The sequence below is a fragment of the Terrapene carolina genome, unplaced genomic scaffold (genome assembly GCF_002925995.2).
Source record: "Terrapene carolina triunguis isolate 2854851 unplaced genomic scaffold, T_m_triunguis-2.0 Scaffold183, whole genome shotgun sequence".
Classification (NCBI taxonomy): Eukaryota; Metazoa; Chordata; order Testudines; family Emydidae; genus Terrapene; species Terrapene triunguis.
Window position 1 is genome coordinate 458,036 of NW_020664534.1, and position 12,300 is coordinate 470,335.

At 38.8% G+C, this 12,300-nt stretch overlaps 1 protein-coding gene across 1 annotated transcript in view; it reads left to right on the forward strand.

Annotated features, from left to right (window-relative positions):
* Positions 1–12,300, forward strand: part of FHOD3 (formin homology 2 domain containing 3) — a 563,825-nt gene that overhangs the window by 406,270 nt on the left and 145,255 nt on the right. Inside the window, exon 10 of the mRNA XM_026654142.2 lies at positions 11,417–11,518. Coding sequence (XP_026509927.1) covers positions 11,417–11,518 — 102 coding nt within the window. The remainder of the gene's footprint in view (positions 1–11,416; positions 11,519–12,300) is intronic.

Genomic DNA, 12,300 nt, shown 5'->3' on the forward strand with positions numbered 1-12,300 from the left:
TTAGTCTTAAAGGTGCCACAGGACCCTCTGTTGCTTTTTTCTGTTAGAAATATCCTCCCAGTTACTTCCTTCAGATTCCCTAATAGCCATTTCTTTCTGTTGGAAAATAATTAAGAATTTGAGAATTGCCTGTGTTTCAAGCTGCATGTTGGAACATTGAGAGGCTGAGGCACTAAAAATAATGCTTGTTGAAATACTAAACTCTGTACTGTAGGGAGCAATCTTGTTCTGACTGGGGGATGGACTAGATAATATAAAGAGGTTTTCTTCATCTCTGGGTTCTCATATTCTGTGATATTAGCATACCATAGTGTCATGCTTTCAACTCTTGCAGAAGGATCAGAGTCACAAACTTTAGAATTTTCAAACACCTTGTTTTTGAAAGCCTTAATCCAGATCTATTGTCTTCTGGTTGTACTGCTATTCCTTATCATCCTGGTTATTTAATAGTTGCGGCATCCTTTTCCCTTGTGTTCTCAGAGACTGCTTCTAACCACATTGTGGGGCGCACAGATATTAGATTGAGACTCCACTAATGAATAATTACAACTTCTATTTAAGCAAAAAAGGATCATGTAAAGAAAACATTGAGATTCTTCTGTGTCTGTGTGTGTGAGTTATTTTCTTTAGTTAGCACCTTATTGATTTTGCTTTTCCCTTTCAAATAAACTTATAGGTTGGCCTTTCAGTTGTTAGTTTTTTTCTTCAGTCTCTGTTTTTAAAGCTTATGTTTCATTAACTTGAGGAAGCTATTTAATGTCAGTAGCAGGAACAATCTGATAGATTCAAGTTTGATTTTATTTTTAAATTAAAAGAAAGGAGAAAGGATTATCCATTACTTTTAAAGCTTTGGTTGTGTTGCTTTTCGATTCCCCTGGTATATTTTGTATCCATAAACTGCACTTTATAATCTTGCTAAACCTACATGTACTTTAGAGGGGCTATAAATATTTCCCTGTCTAACTTTGGGTTCTTGCCATGGAAATAACCAAACAACAGCTTCGCCCTATTAGATATCTGTTAGTTCTCTTGGCCGATGATACTCTTTTAAAAGTATTTGCCCCCTTTGGTGGATAACAGAAAGCCATTTTAAAGCTGAAATTTAATGTATTCATTGTTCCAGAATTTGTTTTTACAGTTTTAAAGCACTAATTGCAAAATTCTGATTTGTGATTGATATCATGGAACCTAAGTAAGCCAGTGGTGGCCTTAATGTTGGTCAAACATGCCAGTCCATACAGTGCTAGCTGTAAGTTCTGTAGAGATAAATATTTGCTTTGTGCTAAACTTGATAAAGTAACTAGGCCACTGCTGAAAACCTTGGCAGGTTTTGGAGCTTAATTTCATTGAATAGTTTCCACTGAATCATTTTTCTTAATCTAATTATACTATTGCATTGGCACAAAATCTACATATATATGTACAGACAGAGGGGAAAAGAAAGAAAGTATTGCCAAGTTACCCCTTCTCCTATTCACAGAAAAATAAACATATACTTAATAAGAAAGGCCCCATTAGAGCTGCCAGGTATATTAAGAAATCTGTTGGCTCTTCCCATTTGATCTGAATCCTCTGTCTGTTTGCCTCCACCATAGTTTATTATATAAATGGCATTCCCTGTCTTTATTTAGCTATTTTCCAGTTTCAACAAATATTTTGGAGCACATTTTCCATTTTTACAGCATTGCTTAAACAAAGAATCTGCAGAAGATGTTATATTTCAACTATTACATTAGCTATGTATATGTAGAAGATGTATTTTCTATCCATATTGAAAGTCAGCTGGCACTGGAACTATTTGCTGAATTTAGAAATGAAAAATACTTTTGATTCAGCAGGTATTTTAAGAATAAGATTGTCAGTCATCCCAGGCATGAATCAGACCCACTTTCATAACAACTATACTCTAGAGGTCAAATTCTGAAGCTACATGTTCAGTTGCTGATTAAGAGTGTTTCCCAGTTATGGACGCTGGATCTGTATCTTTCCTTAATATGTTATTTCAGCTATTTCCACTGTGCGAATTCCACAGTAGCTGGAATGGTCCAGTTTGGCTCCACAGCCACAGAAGCCAATGCATATTTCCCTCCACCCTCTTCCCCCACTGCCCCCAGCATCTTCATAACAGACATGAGGACAACCAACCCCTTGCTCTGATTCTTCCCAGCCCAACTACCATATGTGTCCCGTCCTGCTAAGGCTGATATCAGCAGAGTCACTGAGCCTTTCTAACATTCAGATGAGGGCCAGATTCCTTCTGAGCTGCTGGCATTGGGAGAGAGAGTACATGAGAAGGGTCACCATGGCCTGAGAAGAAGTCCAGCTGGCTGGCATCTCTAAAATGAAGCCATCATCTAAGAAGCATAGTTTGGACCCATCAGTCGGTTGCACCATCATTGGATAGCTGGGGAGAAGGGAGGAGAGAGGGAGAGAGCTACTCACTCAAGCTATCAACTTTCCACCCTCCAATCCACCCACTGCCACAAAAAAATTCCCTCCCCCTCCCCCCAAAATTAGGAACCCTGATCTCATCTTGTCGTGTATATTGGAGCCTTACAGATCTTATTGCATCTCTAGGATGGGGTAGGTAAGAGGAGAGACACAAATTGAATTAACGTAAGGCAGCTTTAAGAGTGGGGGAGTGGGAGAACTCATTTACATGACTTCCTGTGCCTCAGCCCAAGGCACTCAGCACCTCGTGCTTGTGGAGCAGCTTCAGTTCACTTCTGCCCTCCTCCCCCGAACCCCACCATCACCACTTTCACACTGAGCCTGCTATCCCCAGGATCAATTGGGCTGCTATGTAGATACTTTACTAGCCTCTCTGGGACTAACTGAGAAGCCAAAAGATCCATGTAGAGGACATGGAGACCATGTGCCTATGCTTACTCTAAAGTGTCCACTCAGCAGTGAGTTTAATTTCCTTGTTTATTGTCCTCATTTTGGTTATACATAATCAAAAGTGCTTGTTCTAGAAAAATAGGCTGATTTCCTACAAAATGTGCAACTTTGAAAAGATTAACTGCATACGTGTTAATGGCCAATTGTAAACCATAAAACCAAGAGTGCCATAGGAATGCTCCATGTGTAGATCATTTGAAACATGTGATACTTTGAAACAATACACAAATGTCTGAGTTGCTGGTTATTTGGTGGCCAGAGGCTATGCTGCAAATGGGTCCATAGGTTCACAACCTGATTTGGGGCAGGCAGTGGTAAGATGGGCTCCCAACCAGTTATCTGATTTTGAATATCCTGCCCTGAAATCATGGAAGCAGTAACACATAAGAAGACATACTGGGTTTTTTTAATCCCAAAAGTGCAGTCAGTGCTTGTAAAAGATGCCAGATGACTAGCACTGGAAATTGAAGTATTCTGTGTGTACACACGAGAGGAAGAGCAAGAGCAGAGGAAACCTAAGAACTTCATATGACCCCACTAGTATTCCTGAACTCTGGCTTGAAGGGCCCACCACTAAGGGGGAGTGGATGTGTAAATCTCACTCAGGCCCATCCTGGCCTTGGCCTCGCTCCTGAGACTGCCAATAAGTGTGCTGATTGTACTGGTGGTTTTGGAGATGTGACTGCCTGTCCACTAGGAACTGGGCTAAGATCATGAACTCATAGACATCCATATAGCTGTCATGTGATGATGGATTTTTAGTTTTAGTTTTTTTTAACCTGGGATCTATTATAGCAAGTGACATAGAAGTGAAAGTTGCTCCCTATCCTATTACTGTGATTCTTGAAACAATCTAATCCTCCAGATGTGCGGCTATTACGTACAACTTTCCTGCACATCGTATATGTGTTGTGAGATGTGAGACCAAAGACCAAGTTCATATAACCGTATCAGAAGCATAGATGTCTTTTATGACTACACTTTGATGTATGTCCCTGCTTCAAACACATGTTTAAATTAGGGCTGTCAAGCGATTAAAAAAATTAATCGTGATTAATTGTGCGATTAAAATAATTAATCATAATTACTTGTGTGATTAATCGTGCTGTTAAACAATAATAGAATACCATTTATTTAAATATTTTGGATGTTTTCCACATTTTCAAATAGATTGATTTCAATTTCAACACAGAATACAAAGTGTACAGTGCTCACTTTATATTTATTTTTATTACAAATATTTGCACTGTAAAAAAAAAAAAGAAATAGTATTTGTCCATTCACTTAATACAAGTACTGTAGTTCAATCTCTTTATCATGAAAGTTGAACTTACAAATGTTGAATTATGCACAAAAATATCTGCATTCAAATATAAAACAATGTCAAACTGTAGAGCCTACAAGTCCACTCAGTCCTACTTCTTGTTCAGCCAATCGCTCAGACAAACAAGTTTGTTTACATGTGCAGGAGACGATGCTGCCCGCTTCTTGTTTACAGTGTCACCTGAAAGTGAGAACAGACATTCTCATGGCACTCTTGTACTCGGTGTTGCAAGATATTTATGTGCCAGATACACTAAAGATTCATATGAATTCTTTGAAGGGGTCAACAAACATGTGGACAAGGGGGATCCAGTGGACATAGTGTACTTAGATTTCCAGAAAGCCTTTGACAAGGTCCCTCACCAAAGGCTCTTATGTAAATTAAGCTGCCGTGGGATAAAAGGGAAGGTCCTTTCATGGATTGAGAACTGGTTAAAAAACAGGGAACAAAGGGTAGGAATTAATGGTAAATTCTCAGAATGAAGAGGGGTAACTAGTGGTGTTCCCCAAGGGTCAGTCCTCGGACTGATCCTATTCAACTTATTCATAAATGATCTGGAGAAAGGGGTAAACAGTGAGGTGGCAAAGTTTGCAGATGATACTAAACTGCTAAAGATAGTTAAGACCAAAGCAGACTGTGAAGCACTTCAAAAAGATCTCACAAAACTAAGTGATTGGGCAACAAAATGGCAAATGAAATTTAATGTGGATAAATGTAAAGTAATGCACATTGGAAAAAATAACCCCAACTATACATACAATATGATGGGGGCTAATTTAGCTACAAGTCAGGAAAAAGATCTTGGAGGCATCGTGGCTAGTTCTCTGAAAATGTCCACGCAGTGTGCAGAGGCGGTCAAAAAAGCAAACAGGATGTTAGGAATCATTAAAAAGGGGATAGAGAATAAGACTGAGAATATATTATTGCCCTTATATAAATAGATGGTACGCCCTCATCTCGAATACTGCGTACAGATGTGGTCTCCTCATCTCAAAAAAGATATGCTGGCACTAGAAAAGGTTCAGAAAAGGGCAACTAAAATGATTAAGGGTTTGGAACGGGTCCCATATGAGGAGAGATTAAAGAGGCTAGGACTCTTCAGCTTGGAAAAGAGGAGACTAAGGGGGGATATGATAGAGGTATATAAAATCATGAGTGATGTGGAGAAAGTGGATAAGGAAAAGTTATTTACTTATTCCCATAATACAAGAACTAGGGGTCATCAAATGAAATTAATAGGCAGCAGGTTTAAAACAAATAAAAGGAAGTTCTTCTTCATGCAGCGCACAGTCAACTTGTGGAACTCCTTACCTGAGGAAGTTGTGAAGGCTAGGACTATAACAGAGTTTAAAAGAGAACTGGATAAATTCATGGTGGTTAAGTCCATTAATGGCTATTAGCCAGGATGGGTAAGGAATGGTGTCCCTAGCCTCTGTCTGTCAGAGGGTGGAGATGGATGGCAGGAGAGAGATCACTTGATCATTTCCTGTTAGGTTCACTCCCTCTGGGACACCTGGCATTGGCCACGGTCGGTAGACAGGATACTGGGCTAGATGGACCTTTGGTCTGACCCGGTACGGCCTTTCTTATGTTCTTATATGTCCCTGCATGTTCATTTTCATCATCTGAGTCAGATGCCACCCGCAAAAAGTTGATTTTCTTTTTTAGTCGTTCGGATTCTGTAGTTTCTCCATCAGAGTGTTGCTCTTTTAAGGCTTCTGAAAGCATGATCCACACCTTGTCCCTTTCAGATTTTGGAAGGCGCTTCAGATTCTTAAACCTTGGGTCGAGTGCTGTAGCTGTCTTTAGAACTCTCACATTAGTACCTTCTTTGCGTTTTGTCAAATCTGCAGTGAAAGTGTTCTTAAAACGAACAACATGCTGGGTCATCATCCGAGACTACTATAACAGGAAATATATGGCAAAAGGTGGGTAAGACACAGAGCAGGAGACATACAATTCTTCCCCAAGGAGTTCAGTCACAAATTTAATTAACATGTTATTTTTTTAACGAGCGTCATCAGCATGGAAGCATGTCCTCTGGAATGGTGGCCAAAGCATGAAGGTGTATATGACTGTTTCGCATATCTGGCATGTAAATACCTTGCAATGCCGGCTACAAAAGTGTCATGGGAACGCCTGTTCTCAATTTCAGGTGACATCGTAAATAAGAAGCAGATAGCATGATCTCCCGTAAATGTAAACAAATTTGCTTGTCTTAGTGATTGGCTCAATGAGTGGACTTGTAGGCTCTAAAGTTTTACATTGTTTTGTTTTTGAGTGCACTTATGTAACAAACAAAATCTACATTTGTAAGTTACACTTTCACGATAAAGAGATTGCACTACAGTACTTGTATTCAGTTAATTGAAAAATACTATTTTGCCAACATTTTTATGGATGACTTAGAACAACGCTTCCTTAGCTCTCGTTCCCTAACGCCCCTACTCTATTTCCGCTACATTGATGACATCTTCATCATCTGGACCCATGGAAAAGAAGCCCTGGAGGAATTCCACCATGATTTCAATAATTTCCATCCCACCATCAACCTCAGCCTAGATCAATCCACACAAGCGGTCCATTTCCTGGACACTACTGTGCTAATAAGCGATGGTCACATAAATACCACCCTATACTGGAAACCTACTGACTACTATACTTACCTACATGCCTCCAGCTTCCATCCAGGACACACCACCCGATCCATTGTCTACAGCCAAGCTCTAAGATACAACTGCATTTGCTCCAATCCCTCAGACAGAGACAAGCACCTACAAGATCTCTATCAAGCATTCTTAAAACTACAATACCCACCTGCTGAAGTAAAAAAACAGATTGACAGAGCCAGACGAGTACCCAGAAGTCACCTCCTACAAGAGAGGCCCAACAAAGAAAATAACAGAACACTACTAGCTGTCACCTTCAGCCCCCAACTAAAACCTCTCCAGCGCATCATCAAAGATCTACAACCTATCCTGAAAGATGATCCCTCACTCTCACAGATCTTGGGAGACAGACCTGTCCTCGCTTACAGACAACCCCCCAACCTGAAGCAAATACTCACCAGCAACCACACACCACTGACCAAAAACACTGACCCAGGAACCCATCCTTGCAACAAAGCCCGATGCCAACTCTGTCCACATATCTATTCAAGAGACATCATCATAGGACCTAATCACATCAGCCATGCCATCAGGGGCTCATTCACCTGCACATCTACCAATGTGATATATGCCATCATGTGCCAGCAATGCCCCTCTGCCATGTACATTGGCCAAACCGGACAGTCTCTACACAAAAGAATGAATGGACACAAATCTGACATCAGGAATCATAACATTCAAAAACCAGTAGGAGAACACTTTAACCTGTCTGGTCACTCAATGACAGACCTGCGGTGGCAATTTTACAACAGAAAAGCTTCAAAAACAGACTCCAACGAGAAACTGCTGAGCTTGAATTGATACCCAAACTAGATACAATCAACTTAGGCTTGAATAGAGACTGGGAATGGCTGAGCCATTACAAACATTGAATCTGTCTCCCCTTGTAAGTATTCTCACACTTCTTATCAAACTGTCTGTACTGGGCTATCTTGATTATCACTTCAAAAGTTTTTTTCTCTTACTTAATTGGCCTCTCAGAGTTGGTAAGACAGCTCCCACCTTTTCATGCTCTCCATATGTGTATATATATCTCCTCAATATATGTTCCATTCTATGCATCCGAAGAAGTGGGCTGTAGCCCACGAAAGCTTATGCGCAAATAAATTTGTTAGTCTCTAAGGTGCCACAAGTACTCCTGTTCTTTTTTCTATTTCTTTTGTTTATCATTTTTACAGGTCAAATATTTATAATAAAAATAATATAAAGTGAGCACTATACACTTTGTATTCTGCGTGTTAATTGAAATCAGTATATTTGAAAATGTAGAAAAACATCCAAAATATTTAATAAATTTCAGTTGGTATTCTATTGTTTAACAGTATGATTAAAACTGCGATTAATCGCGATACATTTTTTTAATTGCAATTAATTTTTTGTTAATCATGTAAGTTAATTGCAATTAATTGGCAGCCCTAATTTAAACAAATTAGCACTCATGATAAGTGCCTGATTGACAGCACAGAAAATGAGGTATTGCAGTCTGTGTTTTAGTATGTTTTTGTTACTGTTAACCTGCTGAACTTTGTTTGTGCTGATCTAGGTGATTTTATTGTAATTCTCCAGGATGCTTAGTTGTTGGCTTTTCCTGGAGAGAAACTCCTTTCAGGCTAAGTGAAGTGCAGAAGTTTTGTAAGGGACTGTTATTCATGTGACACCAGCTTATAAAGGCCAGTTTACTTAGTCTGCACTCTTCTAAATATGGACTTAATTCCAGTCCTATAGTTAACCCTTCTACTCTGGGAATCCGATTTTCCCACTGACTGACAAAGACAAATGAAACAACCAAAACTACTGTAATGCTCTACAACCCTTGTTCATAACTCGATGAGAACGATGATGGTATACTTCATTTCACACAAGGTACATACAAAAAGTCCAAGATTTTCAAAACTGTGTGACCAAAATTAGGTTTCTAAATCCATATTTAGGTCCCAGTCCTGTAACTGACTCCACACAGACTCCAGAGTCCATATGGAATCAACAGTAGGTACATGGTCTTATGCACCAGTTATGTGTCCTGTATTTCATATATGCCGAGCAGCCAGCAGCTCCGAGGTACACTGAATCAGAGTGCGGTCTTACCCCAGTGAAGTCAATGGGAGTTCTGCCATTCATTTCTGTGGGGCAGAATTTCACCCTATTTGGCTATAAATAAATTTGTGAACCCAGTTTTGAAAATCTTAACCAAAATCTGTAAAATCAATACATGAAGCGTAAAACTGATACTTCTTATACTGATTTATTTTAGCATGTATTTTGTTTCTGTTTTTGTTGTAATATGAGGCATTTTCTCTTGTAAGAGGTATTTGGCAAAGTCGATCCAAAAACCTCCTGATGGGAGTTAACAAACCTTACAGGAAGCGCCAGATTGTGCAGCCCTTCCTCACACTGGGGAGCACTTACTCGGACAAATAGTTTTATGCCAGTGGTTCTACTTAAAGAAAGGAGTGCTCAGCAAAAGGGTGGTTGTACATTGAGATCCTAATTTTGTAAACATGCAGCTCTTCTGATTTCTCCTTTGTGAATGAGGCAGCCTTTAGGATAAAATATTACTTCAGATGAAGAGGGTAGCCTGAACATTTTTGCCGCAAGGTTCAGCCAGTATATGCCAAAATTCACCCAAGAGCAAATATTTATGGCAGAGTTAAACCCCCTGGGCAAATTAACATGTAAATGTAATGGTTTGTGAAAGAAAACACTGACAGCGCCATTATAGTTAAGGAATTGACAGTGTAAATCATTACACTGTGATCTATGAACCATGGTCTGAAGCCAGCTGCTCTTGTACATCTGGCTGGTACAGGAATTGCAACAAGTGCAGCACTGCTGTGATAGGCATTCCCTCTTAGCAGGAGGTCAGATGTTGGCAAAGCTAATGCTCAACTGGTAGCTAGTTAGGTGAAGGAGGTAAGAGGAACATTCTTGATTGGCTGTTTTTCATGCTGCTTGCTCTGTGTCATTTGAATTTTTGAGGTCAGGGTAAAGATAAAAAACTGACTGCCCCATCTAGTCTGATTCTAATTATGCTTCTGTCACCAAGGCACCTTAGTATTGGTTAAAGACAGCTGCCCACTGTGTTGATGTTGCATTCTATATGCTTTGAGAATAGTTGAGTGCCTGTCTGAGGTTTCAGAAAAGGGTTTCAAATGCTGCCATCTTCTTGCAATATTAGTAGATCAAGCTTTAAATATAACATAATCAATACAAGTGCAACAAACTTTGGACTTGATCCTTGCTTCCATGGAATCAATTGGCAAAACTCCTCTTTGCTTCAATGGGATAGCATTTGGCATTTTTAACCTGGATAGTTTATATTAAGATTATTGTACTTTTCCTCAACAGTGCCACTGAAACCCTTTTTTTCCCACACTAGCAGCATTCAGTTTCCTTCTCCAAAATATACTAATTTTAAAAAGACAAACAAAAATCCACAGAGCATCCCTCTAGAATTTAAAAAAGAGAAACCTTGCAACTAGAAAAGTGAGTGGAATATGAGAACATTAGAAATTTCCTTGCCATTTGTGGTGTTGCAGTTCAAGTGATATCTCTTTTGTATATAACATACATAATGGCATTCTTCAGTAAGTCAGATGGAGAACTGGACCAACTGCTATAAAGAATGAGAAACTGAACTAGAAATCCTTTTAAAATTTTCCATAGGTATATTATTTGAGAGGAATGTAATGTAGCTAATGAGTTTATATTTGGGCTATGGTTTATAGTGGGGCTTCATGACGTGTAAAATTCATCTGCCAGTCTGATCTCTGAATCAAAACTATGTATCTTATGCAATGCTAATGATTCCCCATTTTTTCATTAATGAATAATTCATATAACAGCATCTTATAACTAAAATTTTTAACTTCTGAGGAGTTCTAAACTGTATCCTGTTTATTTTTTTATTAGACTTATTTTTAACTTGGTGGTTTGCATCCTTAATTTTCTTGTTAAATAGGTGCCTTTCAAATTACTGTCCGCTTTTCAATCAAAATATTTTATTTTTGGCTTTTAACATTATGACACTTTGATTCACTGGGTGTGGTGCTTTAAGCCAAAGTGACATAGTTTAATGCAAAATAAATTGACCGTTGCTATGATATGGGAGAATAGGATACACAAGCCTCTGTAGGGGTAGCACTGCAGCAGTGCTCTACCTAGGTCTAGAAAAGAAGTGAACAGTCTTTAGGATTTTTTTAATAGATATAAATATGGAAAACAAATCCATGCATTAATAATCCCTTTGTGATAACATCAGTATGATTTTTAATGTCCTGGATAATTAAATACTTAGCTAGTGCAAACAGTGCATTTAACGGTCTGCAGCATGCTTACACATTTTTCAATAGATTTAGTGTGGGTAAGATGGTTTCTCATGTCGTGCCTGAACTACTTCTGTCTTTTTTTCCCTTCCATTTCTAACATGATTGGGTTTGGTGTTTTGGGGCGACTTATCTCTTTTTCTCTTCCACCTTCTCTCTTTCTATCCTATTGCATGCCTCTTTCCTTGGTTTGATCTCAGAGAGGAGAAGGAGTATGAAGAAGAGGAAGAGGAGCAACCAGTCACAGAGCCTAATACTGAGGATGAGGGGGAGGAAGAGGCCAGTAGGCAGGTCAAACCCAGGTACCGGGCTTCAGTGTCCCTCCTCTCACCTTTCCTGACCTCACCACCAATATTTGTAGCATGAATTCACCTTACTAATTTATAGTACTCAACTGTCCTGGAAAACGTATTCATACTTTTCATTTTAAAAAGTACCTTAGGAAAAGGTTTTTGAATCAACAAAGTCTTGTTTGTATTTATGACAATATCTAAATGCATTTAATTATAAAAATCCAATGGATTGCACACTAGCTACACTCATTTGATTCAGAAGGTTTAACAAGCAGAGCTGATGATGGAATTTTAAGCATGTGCCTAATTTCATCCCTTTCAGCAAAGCAATTCATCGCATGCTGAAGTACTTTGCTGAGCTGAGGCCTCTGTGCACCTCTTCCTGAGCATCCTTTATTAGTGTTTCCATGATCCATCATCACAGACAGAAATGTGCCTTTTTCATGATTATAATTCTTTTTATGAATCCAATATAAAATATTACCATTTCTGGAATATTGCCAACTAGTTATTTTAGAATTTTTAACAAATTTTGTAGGGGAAAATACTTAATTGAGGGACAAAGCTGGACACAGGCATGCATTTGCATGTGTATATGTAAACAAACTCTATCTATCAATATTACACGTTCACATGTAATACTTTCCATTTGTTTTCTGAGATTCATATGGATTTGGCCAATGGTAACTTTATCCTAATAAATAAATCAGAAAAAGAAAATATGCTTTCTCTTCTAGACAGCCATTTGATTTAAGTTAAAATGTTTGGCTCTGCAATTCTGCAAAATGAGA